Source organism: Bison bison, unplaced genomic scaffold (genome assembly GCF_000754665.1).
Source record: "Bison bison bison isolate TAMUID 2011002044 unplaced genomic scaffold, Bison_UMD1.0 scf7180017864506, whole genome shotgun sequence".
Lineage (NCBI taxonomy): Eukaryota > Metazoa > Chordata > Mammalia > Artiodactyla > Bovidae > Bison > Bison bison.
This window is the reverse complement of record NW_011495063.1, coordinates 2,365,298-2,383,779: the sequence shown is the minus strand read 5'-3', so window position 1 is coordinate 2,383,779 and position 18,482 is coordinate 2,365,298. Positions and strand designations below refer to the sequence as shown.

The window sequence follows — 18,482 nt, the reverse complement described above, 5'->3', positions numbered from 1 at the left end:
ATACTAGAGGGAGGTAGTTCTCTGTTGTTGTATGCAGTGAAAGTGTTAGTCGCTCAGTCTTGTCTGACTCTTTGCAACCCCATGGACTGTAGCCCACCAGACTTCTCTGTCCATGGCATTCTCCAGGCAAGAACACTGGAGTGGGTAGCCCATTCCCTTCTCCAGGGAGTCCTCCCGACTCAGGGATCGAGCTCAAGTCTCCTGCATTGCAGGCAGATTCTTTACCATCTGAGCCACCAGGGAAGCCCATGTGTTAAGTTGTTCATCTTTTGCTGTGCAGTTGCTCAGTCGTGTCTGACTCTTTGCGACCCCATGGATTGCAGCATGCCAGGCTTCCCTGTCCTTCACCATCTCCTGGAGTTTTCGAAAACTCATGTCCATTGAGTCGGTGATGCCATCCAACCATCTCATCCTCTGTTTTCGCCTTCTTCTCCTGCCTTCAATCTTTCCCAGCATCAGGGTCTTTTCTAATGAGTCGGTTCTTTGCGTCAGGTAGCCAGAGTATTGGAGCTTCGGCTTCCAATGAATATTCAGGATTGATTTCCTTTAGGATTGACTGGTTTGATCTCCTTGCTATCCAAGGGACTGTCAAAAGTCTTCTCCAGCACCACAGTTCAAAAGCATTACTTCTTGAGCATTCAGCCTTCTTTATGGTCCAACTTTCACATCTGTACATGACTACTGGAAAAACCATCTTTGGGGATAGTTATATCTGATGAATGACTTAACAGGTCCCTTATTATCTTACAGGTCTGTGGGTTAAAAGGATAAAGTGGGCCATTCTGTGGGCCTTGCTTGGGGTCTCTTAGACCTTTGTAATCAGATAGCACCTGGGGCTGGAACTGCCCAAGAGGCTCCACTCACACGTGTGGCATCTTTGTGAGGGCTGGACTCCACCTACATGCCCTCCTCTCCCTCCTGCCCCCCTCCATTTCTCTCCCTTCCTCCCTCTCTCCCTTCCGTGGTCACTTCTCTCCATGGCTAGCTTGGACGTCTGTATGTGGTAGTGCTCTGGTAGGGGTGCCAGGCCTTCTTAAGGCTTAAGCCTGGAAGACCACAGCCTACTTTGGGCTTGGCATTGGTTACAGCCACTCATGGGGTAGCCCGATTCAGCATAGGAGAGGACTGTCCAAGGGTGTTAATACTAAGGGACCTTTGGGGACTAGCTACCCAGTAGGTAATGGTCTAAGTCTTGATCTTTTCTTAGCTACTTGTGTTATTTTGTTCCCAAGGGAGTGCATTACTCATTGTGTTCATTTACCAATTAGCGTAAAAGTTCCTTGTTGGCCAACTTAAAATCTCCAGAGGTTACACTAGCAACTTGTTGTAAAAGAGGGACTGCTCGCACAGAGCAGGGGAAAACAGCATCCTTTCACATCAGAGACCTGGGTTCCATCCCTATGTTGGGAAAATCCCCTGGAGGAGGAGATGGCAACCCACTCCAGTACTGTTGCTTGAAGAATCCCTTGAACAGAATATGGTGGACTATGGTCCACAGGGTTCGCAATGAATAAGAAACGACTAAAGCAACTTAGCAGTAGTACTAGCTACCAAACCGCTGCATTGTAGAACTGCTTTTTCAGAAAATTAATTTGCTCCTTCATGAATAGTAGATAGCTACTGGAGATCAAACCAGTCAATCCTAAAAGAAATCAACCCTGAATATTCACTGGAAGGACTGATGCTGAAGCTGAAGCTCCAATATGTTGGGCACCTGATGTGAAGAGCTGACTCCTTGGAAAAGACCCTGGTGCTGGGAAAGATTGAGGCAGGAGGAGAAGGGAATAACAAAGGATGAGATGGTTAGATAGTATCACCGACTCAATGGACATGAACTTGAGCAAACTCCAGGAGATAGTGAAGAACAGGGAAGCCTGGTGTGCTGCCATCCATGGGGTTGCAAAGAGCCAGACATGACTTAGTGACTGAATGACAACAGCAACTGGAGATTAGATGTCTCCATGAATTATAAGTTGAAATGTTACCTGTTTTAACTACTAGGGCTCAAATTGTGCTAACATTGTGTTAGATGACGGCACAATGTGTGTGAGACCCTGAAATGATGAATTTCTTCCATCTCCTCTTTCTTTCTCTGCAGTTCCTTTTGAGACAGATACCAAAGCAGAAATAGTCACATCTTCTGATCCCACTCAGAATGATAAAAGTGATGATTCAGAAACTGGATTATTGAGCTCATTTCCGGTGAAAGAACATTCCAGTGCCAAGGAATCATCATCAGAGAAAAACGCTAGTGGCCCCTCTGTCCCTGATGCCCCTATCATTCTGAGCCCCCCTCAGACACACACGCCAGACACCTACAGCCTGGTCTGGAGGGCAGGGAAGGACGGCGGGCTGCCCATCAATGCCTATTTCGTGAAGTATCGAAAGGTAATGTCTTGTCGTCTGTGATCTTTCTCTTCTCACATCCTCGCATCCTGTGTATAACACATGCTTGCTATCTTTCACACTAGTGGAGTGGCAGGAAGCAGAACAGGAGCATCCCAGGGTGATGGGTTTGGGAGAGAGTCAGCAGTCACGCTGGGTTCACCAGTCTTATAAAAACAGTAAGAGTGAAGTACAAATAACCTCCCCCAGATTGGGATTTTAAGAACCAAGTAACTTGACAGTTGTTTTGTTGACCGTTCCTGGGGTTTGAGAAATCTTAGTTCCCCAAGCAGGCATAGAACCCTGGCCCTGACAGCGAAAGCCCCGAGTCCTAACCACTGGACTGCCAGGGATTCCCTGCTTCTTGACCTTTTTAATCAAACATTTTAACCCCTTGGGTGTAAAGCTTTATAAACCACTTTTTAAAAAGTAATTCCTTCCCTCTGTGAAGTGGCAGAAGACAGTTTATTTAGCGAAGAAGCAATTTCTTATTAGAAACCACTGTTTGAACAAAGTTTTCCATTATAATCTCTGATTAATATTTTCATTTCCAGTTGTCTTCCTAATTGTATTAATATTTTTCATTGGTTATTTGTTACGGTAAACGTTGGTCTGTCTTGATTTCTCAGATGATATTTTTTATCCACAGACTTATATTAAAACAAAATGAAAATCCTCCCTTCTTTGTTTAATGAGATTAGTAAATGAAATGGGAGGAGATGTACTCGTATTTAAAATAATTTTCTATATTCAAGATGTTTTGGTATCCATCATTTAATAGGAATATTTTTTTATCCTTTAGGTATTTTTTTAATTGAAGTGTAGTTGATTCACAATGTTAATTACTGCTGTACAGCATAGGGATTCAGTTATCCCTATATATACATTTTTAAAAAATATTCCTTTCCATTATAGTTTATCATAGGATATTGAATATCTAGTTCTCTGTACTAAATAGTAAGACCTTGTTGTTTTTCCATTCTCTGTATAAAAGCTTACATCTGCTATTCCAGCCTCCCACTCCATTTCTCCCCCTACAGTAATATTTTTAATATCTGGAAAAATTAACATAATGATACTTGGAAGTTTATTCACTGTTTTTAACTTGATGATTCTAGATGAAGGAAGTTTCACTGGTAATCCTGTCCACATGGAAACTTCCATGAATGTTGGCCCTTGGTTTTATTAAGGAAGGCATAACAGATTGGATCTCTTTTTCTTTCCTTCAACTCAACAAACGGTATAAAAACATGAAACAAGACTGTTAGAAATATATAATGCATAATTGCATAAATTATATAGACATAAACATGAACTATGATTTATCAGGTATTGTATATATTATATATTATCATTAGTACGTATTATTGTTTACTTAGTTAATTCTCCCATTAGTCCAGTAAGAAAGGAGCAACGTTTCCATTACCAGGAAAGGAAATGACTGGGTAATCAAGTAACTTCCTTGAGGCCATAAGTTAGTGGCAGCTGATGAGCAGCAGCCTTTTTCAAAAACAGTGAGAATCCCAAACTTCTCACTGCAGGTCTCCTTCTGGTTCTTAATTGGAAGAGGCATTGTGTCTCTTTCACTTTTGACGGTGCATCGCTTCCCCAGATTCATTTTGGAATTGAAGGACTTCTAGTTTTTATCCAATTGAAATGGAAAGATTTTTCTGCCCTATATCTCCATTTTGAAAAATGCCTTGTTTTCGCTTGGGTAGCTGGAGGATGGTGTTGGTGTCGTGGGAAACTGGCACACAGTTCGAGTCCCAGGAAGTGAGAATGAGCTCCATTTAACGGAACTGGAGCCATCGAGTCTCTACGAAGTTTTGATGGTGGCGAGGAGTGCAGCCGGGGAAGGACAGCCTGCCATGCTCACCTTCCGAACCAGCAAAGGTGAGTATAATCTTCCCTAAGAGGAGGGAGTTGGCTGTATTGATGTCACTTTTTAATAATTAGTGTCATTTTGGGGTAGCAAGTTTCTTGTATATAAATTTACTAAATAAACCTATTATAGTACCTCTTGGGGCCACATTTAGATGGTTGAATTCTTCTAGTCCATCTAGCATTTCACAGGTATTTTTGAGAGCTTATGATAGGTAAGGCATTAGGGTAAGGGACAAAACAAGGATAATCAAGACAAGATCCATCCTGATAGAGCTTCTACTTTGCTAAAAAAGGTAAGACATACACATAAAGGCCAACTCAAGGCAAAATTTCAGTTCAGCTAATATTTACTGAATGACTTCTCAGTGCCAGGTAGTAAACAAAATAGATAATACTCCTTTGCTGTCATGGAGCTTCCATTCTAGTTGGGAGAAGTTTACACATAAGTTATAAGAACATTAGTAGGTGTTGAATGCTAACAAGAGATATAAATTAAGGGATGGGTGTAGCATGGGTTTCTCAGGTGGTGCTAGTGGTAAAGAATCCACCTGCTAATGCAGGAGACCTGAGAGCCGTGGGTTTGATCCCTGGGTCGGGAAGACCCCCTGGAGGAGGAAATGGCAGCCCACTCCAGTGTTCTTGTTTGGAGAATCCCATGGACAGAGGAGCCTGGTGGGCTGCAGTCCACAGAGTCACAAAGAGTCAGACACGACTGAAATGACTTACATGCAAGCACGTGGGGTGGTAGCGGTTGTCCCAGTTTGAACGGGTGGCCAGAGAACTGAGCAGCTGACAGCAGGGCGGAACTTTAAGGAGGTGTGTGGAAACCCATGTGAGTATCTGGGGCTGGAATATCCCAGTAGAGAGGATAGCAAGTGGGTGTGCTTGGAGCACTGAGGGGCCACAGTGATGAGAGTAAAGTAAGTGGGGAGGAGAGAATGCTCAAGGAGATGGATGATCATCGGCACATTGTCCAACCTGCTGGAACACCAACTTTGACCCTGAGTGAACTGGGAGCATTGGAGAGTTTTGAGCAGAGTTGTGACACTGCCTCTTGTGTGTTTCAATGCTGGCTATAGGGCCATGCTGACTGTAGGGTCAGGATAGATTGGAGGAGGGCAAAGGGATAGGGAGGGACCAGATCTGACATGGTCCAGGCAAGACAAGATGCCAGGGGATAGTCTTCTGTGGGGCAGCTTGTGAGGGTGGTGGTGGTGGTTTAGTCGCTCAGTCATGTCCAAATCTTGAGCCCCCCATGGACTCTTGTTCATGGGATTCTCCAGGCAAGAATACTGGATTGGGTTGCCATGCCCTCCTCCAGGGAATCTTCCTGACCCAGGAATCAAACCCAGGTCTCCTGCACTGCAGACAGATTCTTTACTGACTGAGCTACAAGGGAAGCCCTCCCAGTTTGTGAGGGTAGCTTGATTGAAAAGATGCCATTTCAGGGCTTCACTGGTGGCTCAGTGTAAAGAATCCATCTGCCAGTGCAAGAGACATGAGTTCAATCCCTGACTGGGAAGATCCCACACGCTTCAGAGCAGCTAAACCCATGCACCACAACTGGTGAACCTGAGCTCCAGAGCCCGGGAGTCACAACTGCTGAGCCCACGTGCCGCAACTCCTGAGGCCCGTGTGCCCTGAAGCCCGTGAACAAGAGGAGCCAAGCCACCACAGCTACAGAGTAGCCCCTGCTCGCCACGACTAGAGAAGAGCCTGCACAGCAACAAAGACCCAGCGCTGTCATAAATAAATAAAATAAACAATTTAAAAAGATGCCATCGCAGGTTGGCCATAGATGAACAAAAAGACTTCTGTGAGCAGAGACGGGAATTGGATACAAGAGTTTTTGGTGTAGCACAGTGTTGGAAAGGAGTTCTGATGATTGAAAAGAAATTGTCTATTGACTTTTGAAAAATATCCTTTTATTTAATTACTGTGTCTAGACAGAAAAAGTGAGTATTTCTTATTTGAAATGTATTTTGAGTTATTACCCATAATTAGTCATTAGTTGTTTATACAGCCTGACCTGCAAATACTGAATAATGAGCATGTATTTCAGTTCTGAAATAATCAATTTCATTTTTCCCCCCTTGAAATTTTAAAACGGCATGACAGCTTTCGCATGAAGAAACTTAACCGAAGCTCTTAAATAATGAATTTTCTGCATCAGAATTAAGAAATATGTACAGTAAAAATAAAAGTGGGTGAATAGTTTGAAAACCTTTAGTCATTTGGCTTTTTCATTTGTGTCATTTTTTATGTGTGTAGATTAAAGCTGTCCTGGTGAAGAGAGACACATTTTTGTTATAGGTACTAGAAAAAGACAAAGTAACTTCTCAAGTTAATTCCTCATATTAGCCAAGTAATTACAATGTAGATTTTAAATTTAGACACTGTAACCGATAAATTCATATATTTATATGCCAGTTGAGTTTCATAGTATCTTTTCTTATGCAAAGAAGCTTATTTGTATTATATTATGTTATATTGTACCTTTCTAGAGAAAACAGCATCATCGAAAAATACCCAGGCCTCCTCTCCACCTGTGGGCGTCCCTAAGCGCCCTGTTGTTTCAGAGGCTGCAGACAACTTCGGAGTGGTACTCACAGATGCCTCTAGGCATAGTGGAGGTAAAGAGAAGATTCTTCACTTATTCATTCTGTTTGTTTCCAAATGTAACTGACCTGTTTCAGGTTATTAGGGGGTGGAGTGGGACAGGATATTTATTATTCAAATTATATCCTACCATATAACTCTTATAGGTTTTATTTCAACCATTTTAAAATGTCTTGAATTTGAAATCTTAAATACCCAGTACCATGATTGATATTCAAAGTAATAAACTCAGATTTCAAATGTTATGATACTAAGTTTTTATAACTCACAAAAAGGATTTTTCTGTCTCCTCTCTGGCATGGAAACCAAATTTACATTGGAACCCTGAACATCTGACTTGTTTTTTTTGGTGATTTGTCAAAATATGTCATGGTACCTATAGTATGACTTAGTTTTTTATTGATTGATTACATGTCATTCTCAGCTTTATTGTTGTATCATGTTGATCTTAGAGTGTTTAGATGTCATAACAATAAGATTTTTAAAAGACTTCTTTTTAGTATTTAATCATACATGAATTCTCCTGTTACAACATAATGTGCTTTTTGTGATCTAGGGAAGGCTTAACATTTTATTACTGAGCTCTAAGAATTTTCAAGCTTCTCTTCCCTATTTTTATAGTCTATGAGTTGGCCTCAGACAGAAGCAAGTCATAACATTTGAACACCTCTGTGGAATGCCTCTGCATCTTCAGTATCATGAGCTGCTTTTTCTTGAGTCCTTTCGCCTCTGAGATCAGAAGAACAAAAACCTCATGAACTAACACGCAGTACTACATGCTGGAGCAGCAGAGATCAAATAAATCTTGCCCTTGGAGAGGCTTACAGTATAGGAGATGATGCAGACAACTAAACCAATACCAATATAGCAGGGAGGATAGATCAACCAGCAACGATGGTTTTGATTCTGCCTTGGAATCAAACATTTCATGAGATTTACCTAAATCACTTCCTTGATAGGAAGGAGGCCCAGTGGCTGGCAATAAGAGATGTTCCCTAAGCTGAGCTTCAAAGGCAAGAATGTTATAGCTGAATGAAGAAGCAGGAGAAACGGTTCTGGGCAGAGACCTCTCATGCAGAGACAGATGAAGGATATGTTCTATTTCATTTAGAGATTCAGAGATTTTTATTTAGTGCTATGGGGAATCATGCTACAGTGGGGGAGGAAAGCAGTTGCCTTGTATGATGTCCTTAAAGATTCAGTCTTTCCCTGAAAGCTATGAAGAAGCCTGGAAGATTTTAGAGATGGGACGGGGGAGTGGCATCAGATGAGGCTTGGAAATACAGATAGTGACAGTGTGGATGGGGAAGGACACAGACCAGAGATGAAGGGAACTGAATCCTCACTGAATGAAAGCGAGAAATACGGTGACTTGGGCAACTTGAACCATTTACCAAGATAGGTGATAAGAATTTGTTGCTGAAGGTTATGGATTCTGTGCTGGCAATCATGAGTTTGGTGTTATCCAAGCAGAGATAACCCTAAAGAAAGGATTTATTTAATCTTCACAATAACCCTGTGAGGAAGGGAGCATCAGCATATTACAGATCAGGAAACTGGAACTCAAGGGGGTTGTGGAACTTGCCTAAGGTCACCCAGAGAGTGGTGGTCAGATATTTAAGACTCCAAGAGCAGTATTCTTTATCTCCTTTCACATGCTGTTTATTTTAGGTATCAATGGTATTCTTCTCTTTAGGGACTTTCCCCTAATAACGTTCTTTTTCTACTTGGTCTGTGGTATTCTTTATGAGTTTTAACCTCATGTGAATTAACAGAGGAAGTTGTTCAGTTATCTTCGTATTAGAAGAGAAATTCACTAACTTCTATTCGTTCTGTTTCCATTGCTTTCTAACTTGAAAGGAATACAGTAAGTATCATGCCAAGTTGCCTGCTTTGAATGTGTTCATCTTTTCATCCATTAAACAATTTGTTTTTAAAATGCCACGAATTCCTTCATACAGGCACCATATGCAACATTATTTTGTTATGTGTTTGTATTCAGATTGAAGAGATGTTGAGACAGAGGGGTGTTGGTGGAGGCCAGACCCAGGCTAGACAGAGACAGGGCTTCCTGAGTAATTCACTGAAGTAATGTAACCATGGGGGCTTCCCCGGTGGCTCAGCAAGTAAGAATCCACCTGCTGATGCAGGAGATATGGGTTCAATCTCTGGGTTGGGAAGATCCCCTGAAGAAGGAAATGGTAACCCATTCCAGTATCCTTGCCTGGGAAATCTCATGAACAGAGGAGCCTGGCAGGTTACAGTTCATGGGGTTGCAGAGAGTCAGACATGACTTAGCGACTAAAACGACAACAATGGAACCGTGGTCCAGAGCTGGTCCTCCTTGTTCCAGCTCTAGAGACATGACAGTGAGCGTGTGGAAGGGCAGTCGGTCTTGATAACCAGCTCATTCTTAAAAAGCTCTCAGGTGACTGCTGTAAAGTGGGTGGCAGTTCACAACTTCCGAACTGTTGTACAGCCCAGGCTGTTTCTGTCCACACCCTTGCTCTGTAGGGACCAGGTGGGAAGCCAGTTATAACCACCAGATTGCTTGGCCAGCAGTTAGGGACACGTGTTGGCTACACAGTTTGAATGGCTGATGAACTTCCTCCTGAGGTTTCCACCTGCCGTAGAATCGAGACCGTCTCGTCTGTGGGCTGGAAACATCCCTCCTCTTGGCCATGCTAACCGAGAGCTGCCAGGTGTTGGGTTCACGTGGATGACCACGTGGATCATCTGTTTCCTGATACCACTTGTCTTTATTTAACTGTGAATGTGTCTTCCTGCTTTCATCCTAAGCAGTGGTTCTCCCTTCCCATTTTTATCAGGATTGATTTTACTGGTTCGGTTTATCTCTATTTTACTGCTTGCAGTCTGTTTTTCAGACTAGCATTCCTGTAGCCTTGAATGTGTTAAGATACGTACAGTAGTAATAGCTACATTGCTGATTATTGACAGGCTATGATCATAATAGCTAATAAACAGAACAACCTATAGACTATTGGCTGAATATGTTTTCTATAGCTCAGTTGGATAATGAAAACCATTTAAATAACACATCGTTTTGAAATTTACTGTAAATTATTACCACAGTCAGACTTGAAGCACCAAGTAATAATTACTTATATTGTTTTAGCATGCCTCAGTCATCATACTCATTAACTTTCGGATTTTCAGAGATACTTATCAAGTTTATAAATTATCTCACTTTTCCTGCTACTTCCTCTATTTCATTGCACATTAACTTTTCAGAGGACAGAAAGAAAGTCATAATGTTATTAACTCTGGCAAGAATTTTGGTGCAGAGCCTTTAGTAAAGTGATGTTGGGGATTTATCCCTTTCAGTTCACTTGAGTAATTCTTGTTTCTGATGCTGAGGGTTATCTAAATGAATGTTTCCATTTTCAGTCCCAGAGGCACCTGACCGGCCTACTATCTCCACTGCGTCAGAGACGTCTGTCTACGTCACATGGATTCCTCGGGCGAACGGGGGCTCTCCAATCACTGCCTTCAAGGTTGAATATAAACGGATGAGGACTAGTGATTGGCTGGTGGCAGCTGAAGACATCCCTCCTTCTAAGCTTTCTGTGGAAGTTCGTAGCTTAGAGCCAGGTAGTAATATTCAGACATTTTGTTTTAGGCCAGCAGTGCTGACCTTAGATGCATATTCGTCTTTTTTTTTTTTTTTTGACCATGCCTACTGCATGCAGGATATTAGTTTCCTGACCAGAGATCTAGTCTGTGTCCCCTGCATTGGGAAGTCTTAACCACTGGACCACCAGGGAAATCCCTAAATACATATTTGTAATAATCATATATTCTTCTAATTGTTAAAGTAATGTGAGCTTATTGTATAAAAAGCAAAATTGTATCTGAAAGCAAAATATAAAAAGAGAATAGTCACTCCAAACCCACCCATCTAGAGATAACCATTGTTTATATTATGTTGTATTTCTTTCTAGTCTTTTTTCCTTTCTAATACAAACTGGGATCATGCCATAAATATTGTCTTGTGACCCCCTTTTCCCATGTTATATCATAATTAACAATTCTTCAGAACTCAGTGTTTAATAACTGTGTATCTACTGTGTAAGTATACCGTGATTGACTTAACCTAGTCTTTATTTCTGGGCTTTAGACTATTTCTAACTGCAGATGAGTGGAAGCAGGGTTGTGGTGACATCTTTGTGTGTGTGTATGTATGTGTATTCTGCTATGAATGAATGTTTTAAGAGGGAAATTGCTTGTTATTTGACTACAATTGATCTGATGATGCATCTTAGCATGGTTAAACCCACTACTTTGCTTTATGGATATGAGACAACATTCAGCACCTCCTTGTTCTGTTAAGTTTTGTTTCAGCATCAGGGGAGCTTCTCCAGACCCCTGTGTGCTTAGTCGCTCAGTCATGTCTGACTCTTTGTGATCCCACGGACTATAGCCCACTGGGCTGCTTTGTCCATGGGGATTCTCCAGGCTAGAATACTGGAGTGGGTTGCCATGCCCTCCTCCAGGGGATCTTCCCAACCCAGGGATCAAACCCAGGTCTCCTGCATTGCAGGCAGATTCTTTACCATCTGAACCACCAGGGAAGCCCATCCAGACCCCCTAATATATGAAACAACCCATAAAAGAGGAAAGCACTAATCACAAATCAACTTTATTTACTTTTGTTTGTTTGGGTTTCATGACTGTTTTTGTTGATGGACTTTTAAATGTACTTTAGCAGCAAAAACCCGTGTTTGTCTGACAGGTAACAGGAGGAGCTCAGGAATATGTAGGTACAGTTGGGAGAGGGTGGCAGTTTTAAATATGGGCAAAGCTAAGTAACATTTTATAGATAGAAAAGACTGTTTTCAGAAGCTCAGGGGTTATTTTTGAGCTTTGGGGAAACTTGCTTTAGGGGTCTAATTTATTCTTTAGATTCAGATTTTCAGAAACTCACAATCCTTAGAGTTTTGTTTTTTTTTTTTAAGTTCTTAATATCTAAGCCAAACAAATACCTTCTGTTGTAGCTTAAATCTGATCTTTCTCCTCTTATTAGAGGGAGCAGAGTGACATCTGTGATTAGCCACACAGTGCCTCTTCATAGCTGTATTCCCTGTGTTAAACTTTGCTTCAGTTGTTTCTTTCAAAGTGGAAAAAACCCTATTGGGTTGGCCACAAAGTTCGTTCTGATTTTTCCTATGTACTTACAGAAAAACCCAAACAAATATTCTGGCCAACCCAATAGTTTCAGCAACCCACTCCAGTATTCTTGCCTGGGAAATCCCACAGACAGAGGAGCCTGGCAGGCTGCAGTCCATGGGGCTGCAAAGACTGGGACACGACTTAGTGACTAAACACCACCATCATCACCACCAGCTAGTCCTGTATTTGATGGGTATGACTTTAGAACAGGATGTTGAAAGAGAAATGTGCTCTTTCCTCCTCTCTCCTGGCTTCTTTCCATGAGGAACAGCATCTGTCTCTCCCAGGGACCCCCAGTAAGGTATTGGAATCTTGAACACACGCAATGAACGCATGCAATACCAGAGTGACAAGTGGGTTGAAATCTATTTACTATCTAGGCTTTAGAGCATGTCGTTGTTATTGCAGAGAGATGTTTAAGTATGATTGTTGTATTTTGAATATTGTCCCTTAAATTCTGTTTTTCTTTTCCCTCCCTCGAAAGGTTCAACGTACAAATTTAGGGTCATTGCTATCAACCATTATGGTGAGAGTTTTCGGAGTTCAGCTTCTCGTCCGTATCAGGTGGCTGGGTTCCCCAATCGCTTTTCTAACCGTCCCATAACTGGACCTCACATCGCCTACACAGAAGCTGTCAGTGATACTCAGATCATGCTAAAGTGGACGGTAAGTAAAACATCTTCTCTAATGACAAAAGTTTCTGATGTGGCCATGTTAGTTTAATATCAGGACATGATACTATGAATGGGAAATTTTTGAACTTTTAAGTAAGAGGAAATTGAGGGCCACAAATTTGTGTAAGAGCATATATTATAAGAGGGGCAGGTTTTGTTTTATTTTGTTTTAGTTTTTATTTTATAATGGAGTTTAACTGATTAGAGCTTCCCAGGTGGCGTTCTAGTGGTAAAGAGCCCACCTGCCAAAGCAGGAGACATAAGAGATGTGAGTTCAATCCCTGGGTTGGGAAGATCCCCCAGAGGATGGCATGGCAGCCCACTCCGGTATTCTTGCCTGGAGAATCCCATGAACAGAGAAGCCTGGTGTTTACAGTCCATGGGGTTGAACAGAGTCAGACACAACTGAACTGAAGCAACTTAGCACACACACACTCGTAGCTGATCAACAGTGTGATAGTTTCAGATGCACAGCAGAGGGACTCAGCTGTACATACACATATAACTATTCTTCCCCCCCAGTTGCCCTCCCATCCAGGCTCAGGGGGCAGGGCTAAAAATAAAATGATTGTCTCTTCAGCTCTCATCCAAGTATTAACACAATCACCATTTCATGTTTTATTGTTTTTGAGCCCAATGTACTTTTTTGTCTTTGAGCCTAGTGAGACATAGTGCTTTATTTTTGTTTAGCCCTGCAGTAAGCTAAAATACTCTCAGCACCTTTGAATACCTTTAAATTAAACTTTAAATGACTATCAAGGATTTCTATAAAATGAAGCTCAAAAAATACTGCCACACAGATAAATAAATCTTAATGGATGTAAAAGTTACATTTATTTTTGTCTTTGACAAGTCTTTGCTTGTCTTTTCTAGTACATTCCATCGAGTAACAATAACACTCCCATTCAAGGATTTTATATCTATTACCGGCCAACAGATAGTGACAATGATAGTGATTACAAGAGGGATATTGTGGAAGGTAAGTGCCGTGGACAAGCTAGAGTCTTAATAAGAGAGTTTTGGACGGAGAGGGTTTATAAATATTATGAAAAATGTCCCAGGGAAAATAGAGTAAAAATGAAATGGCATATATGCTACTACTTTGAATTTTTTCCAAAGAAAGTTAATTTGTCCAATTTAATACAGTGGACCCTTGAAGAATGAGGGGTTGGTGGCTCAGTCTGTAAAGAATCCGCCTGCAATGCAGGAGCTGCAGGAGACGGGTTTGATCCTTGGGTGGGAAGATCCCCTGGAAGAAGGCATGGCAGCCCACTCCAGTATTCTTGCCTAGAGAATCCTATGCACAGAGGAGCCTGGCAGGTTACAGTCCATAGGATCAGAGGAGCCTGGCAGGCTACAGTCCGTAGGATCACAAAGAGTCAGGCACAACTGAAGAGATTTTGCAAGTGTGCATCCTGGTTCAGTTTTGCATATGTGTGTGTATAGGAAATTATTTGCTTAACATTTGCTTTTCCCACTAAATGTTACTCTCCTCACGGCAGAGGGCCTTCTTTCCCACGGCTGTATCCCAAGCCCTACACTGTTGAGTTGTTTGGTATTTATTGAGTAAATGAATGGGTGAATGCTCAGAGCCCAGAAAAGAATAATGGAGTGTCTAGGATGATCAGGTTGGAAAAAAGACATCTATGATAGCCAGCAGCAGAACAGCTTTCTTCAAGTTTTGTGTTTTTTTTTTTAATTTATTATTTTGGCTGCTGTGGGTCTTCATTGCTGGGCTTGGGCTTTCTCCAGTTGCAGCGAGCCAGGGCTGCTCTCTAGTTGCGCCGTGCGGGCTTCTCATCGTGGCGGCTTCTCGTCTTGCAGAGCACGGGCTCCGGGGCTGCTCTGTAGTTGCGCCGTGTGGGCTTCTCGTCGTGGGGGCTTCTCCTCTTGCAGAGCGCGGGCTCTCGGTGCTTGTGGGCTTAGTAGTTGTGGTGCCGTGCTTAGTTGCTTCACAGCATGAGGATTCTCCTTGGGTGAGGGAGCAATCCCGTGTCTACTGCATTGGCAGACAGATTCCTAACCACTAGACCACCAGGAAAGTCCTGTCTTCAAGTATTTAAGGACTAGAATGTGGAAGAGGTACTCAGTCTGTTGGGGGAGGACAGCTAGAAGGAAATCGAGTGAGGAAGAACCCTTTCATACCATATTTCTCTGATGTGGGTCCCCTCACAAAATAATAAACTCCCCAATTTGGGAGGTGTTCAGTAGAAGCTGGATACCTGTTTCTCAGTGCTAAGTTGGAACAGATTCTTGCTTTGGGAGGAAGGCTTCTTCTGAGGTCTTTTTTCACTCTAAGATTCTTTTTTTTTTGAAGTATTAATTTCCTAATGAATCATCTCAAAAAATTGTGCCAAGCCAAGGTGACTTTCCTCTGACTTTTCAACGTCCAATAGTTTTTTTGTTGTAAGTAATCTTATAATAAATTACTTTTAATAGGTGGCATCATGTTTCTTTAAATATTGTGGTTTTCTTTTTATTGTTCATCCGTTACTTTTGTGATGTGATGCATCCATTATTTTTGTGATATGATGAAAAATTTGTTATCTAAGTTTTAATACCTGGAACAGAGTAGGTGCCCCCTAAATATTTTTTGAATGGAAGAGTGATTGTTTCTCTTTTCTTAATCTGGAAAAGTAGGAAAGAAATGAGTTCCCCAAACCTGCCTTCTTCATAAAGAATTGGGGAAGTGTGGAAAGATCATTGTTAGTGGCAAAAAAGATTCAGTGAAGTCAGGATGGTAGCTTCCTGGAGGTGGCAGTGGCTGGAGGGGGCATGAGGGGACTGTGGGGGGCCAGGAACACGTGCTTCCCCTGGGTGCTGGTCCCACGACTGTGGCCTGTGTGTGACGTGTTTCACCCGGGTGCTGGTCCCACGACTGTGGCCTGTGTGTGACGTGCTTCCCCCGGGTGCTGGTCCCACGACTGTGGCCTGTGTGTGACATGCTTCACCCGGGTGCTGGTCCCATGACTGTGGCCTGTGTGTGACGTGCTTCACCCGGGTGCTGGTCCCATGACTGTGGCCTGTGTGTGTGAACTTTCATCTCTACAGTGATGGGTACTTTTTCATATGCATGTTCATGAAAGGAAATAGCATTGTCAGTGACCGATCCACACTGTAGTCCTGGCTCAGTCTTCATGTTAGTTTTGTCTGGGTTAGGCAGGTGGAGGTGTCTGGTTTTTAGTTTTAAACTCTTTTGAGAGAGGTTACACTTTCGTGAGAAGGTCGTTCTACATAAGCCAAATATAAATAAAACAAACCTCCCTCTCTGTCTCCATCAGTATCACTCCCTCCCTTCCCCTTCCCGGTTCAAATCTAGAAATCCTCTGAGAAACACTTTCTATATTCTCTAGCTAAATCTTTGAACGTTTACAGACTTGAGTGTTGGCCTGTGGAGTGTGGAGCAGGGAAATTCCTCTAAAGGAGCTTTTGTTTCTCTTACCAGCATCTGTACATGTGAGCTTTGCCTTGTGGTTCACGAGAACTTGTTTATGAACATAATAGAGCAGTTAGCTGTTTAAGTGGGCTTCACTGTGCTGTGTAATTTGCTTATTCCTTATTTTCAAGTTTATGCACTTGAAATTCTTTTTGTGGCAGTTGGAAACTATTGGCTTGCTCTCCCGAGCCGAGAAACAGAAGTATTTATCCTTTCTACGTAAAGTTTTCTTTAAAGTTTTAGATTACTTACGTATATCAACTCAAAATTGTTTAAGCTTTGAAACGCAATTACATTGTTAAAGAATACAGTAAGAGAAGAGCAATTATACTGGTACCCTACCTTTTGAATTAAGTTCCACGTTTAGATAAGCTGTAAACGTTTTGAACATACCAGTGTGTTTGTGGTGATTATTTTAATCTTGTAAATTAAGTTCAGTTTCAAGTAAATCAGAGTATGTCATCCTGATCTTTAAGCCTGTGCTTTCATTTTTTACCTTTTCTAAAACATTCTTGGTGAAAAAAACTGCTGAGCAAACAGCATGCTTGTTGGTTGATTATAAACCTAATAATAACACTTAGGTGTCTTATTTGTCAATGACCTGTAAAACCTTTCTGGTGATATTTTCTATAATTGGAATAATTTCAATAACAGTGGGATATTATTCTAATATGATATGTATTAGTTCATTTTCTCTTACTAGTAACTTATCAGAAGCTTAGTTTAATTCCATTTTTACTAGTGCTATGAAAGGAAAACTTCAAATCTAGTGTAATAATTATTCAAGTGAATGTTGTTGAGTGAGTTGGGGGCTGGACCAGGAAAGAACTAAAGATAGAGAAAAAAGTAGGAGTCTTTTAGCAAAGCTTTTGGAATTTAAAAATGGATCTGTTCTTATCTCAAGTAGATTTTGAGTCAAGTTTCTTTTAGAATCCTCTTTACACTTATAAATGGGGCCTAGAATTCCCCACTTGTGAGTTTTTCATAGTCCTTCGATCCTAAAGCAAGCAGATTCTCTTCCTTATAAAATATGGGGCTTGTAGAATATGAATGAGGGGCTTTGTATCGGTGGCCTGGAAAGGGGTATGCTTCCAGGTCGGGATGTTTTTGTCTGCGTTGAATCAGGAAGAATCCCGGAGCCACTGGCTCTGTCAGCCAAGTCGATTTGACTTGTGTGTGTGGTTTTGTTTCATTTATTTTTTTCCTTCTCTATCTTTAATTGACTCTTAAATCAGTTGGTGGTATAGTTGAGTTTCTAAGAAACAGTGAAAACAGTTTGAAGAGGTATTTTCTGAGAAGGATTAAAGGTGCTTGAAGAGTTCATTGAGTCTGGCAGACGTGTCCCTGTTTATTAAAGTTTGTCACAGGTCCACGGAAGTAAAAACAGAGAGTGATTTATATTGAAGTTGCTCAGTTTAGAAGTGTTTCTAAATGAAATGCTGGCTGTGTGCCACGGATCACAGCCTCATTCTTTACTTGTGTGGTTTGGAGACCCAGATTCAAAAGGAAAGAAATGGCGGGAGCAGTAGCCAAGAGCTTCCCAGAGTAGATTTTGCTGTTTGAGCATTCATTTATATGTTGGAGGGCTTCCCTGATGGCTCAGGGATAAAGAATCTGCCTGCAGTGCAGGAGACACAGAGACACGGGTTCCATGCCTGGGTCAGAAAGATGCCCTGGAGAAAGCAATGACAACCCACTCCAGTATTCTTGCTAGGAGAATTCCACGGACCCAGGAGCCTGGCAGGCTACAGTCCATACGGGTCACAAAAAGTCAGACATGACTGAGCACGCACATGCACACACACACACACGCACACACTGTGTCCCATTAGAGTGGAACTGAGAGTTTTGCTGAGGTCTGTCTTGTAATGGTCTCTTGTTCTGGGTAAGACATTGTTTTCTGACCTCATACATGGCGTTGCTTTCTGGTGGATGAACAGAGTGGGTTGACTTGCTCGCTGAAGTATGGGATCAAAGGACTTGAGGGTTTTCTTTTAACTTATGCAGAAAATTAATATGTATTTTATGAAAGACTTACTACTAATTACTTGTAATGAAACAAAGTCTGAATCCCCACAGACAGGTTTAGCTTTAATTCAGTTTCTCTCTTCTCTTTACCATTTCTTTTCATACCATGCAAAGGAAATGCTATTCATCTGTCACGTATCGCTGAAAGTATAAGGACATTTTTATTGCTCAAACTGACTATATGGTGATGGCACCTGCTCCAACTTCATTTTGAAATTACTAAATGATTTTATTGACTCTGTTGTTTAGATTGTGGCGTATTTAAA

The 18,482-nt window shown here is 41.7% G+C and overlaps 1 protein-coding gene across 5 annotated transcripts in view; it reads left to right on the top strand.

Moving 5' to 3' along the window:
- CDON (cell adhesion associated, oncogene regulated) overlaps positions 1-18,482 on the top strand; it is a 99,182-nt gene that overhangs the window by 52,083 nt on the left and 28,617 nt on the right. For all 5 annotated transcript variants that reach the window (XM_010829479.1, XM_010829482.1, XM_010829478.1 and 2 more), the window contains 6 exons: positions 2,099-2,388; positions 4,104-4,278; positions 6,774-6,902; positions 10,297-10,500; positions 12,563-12,744; positions 13,626-13,731. In XM_010829479.1, the coding sequence (XP_010827781.1) occupies positions 2,099-2,388; positions 4,104-4,278; positions 6,774-6,902; positions 10,297-10,500; positions 12,563-12,744; positions 13,626-13,731 (1,086 nt within the window). The remainder of the gene's footprint in view (positions 1-2,098; positions 2,389-4,103; positions 4,279-6,773; positions 6,903-10,296; positions 10,501-12,562; positions 12,745-13,625; positions 13,732-18,482) is intronic.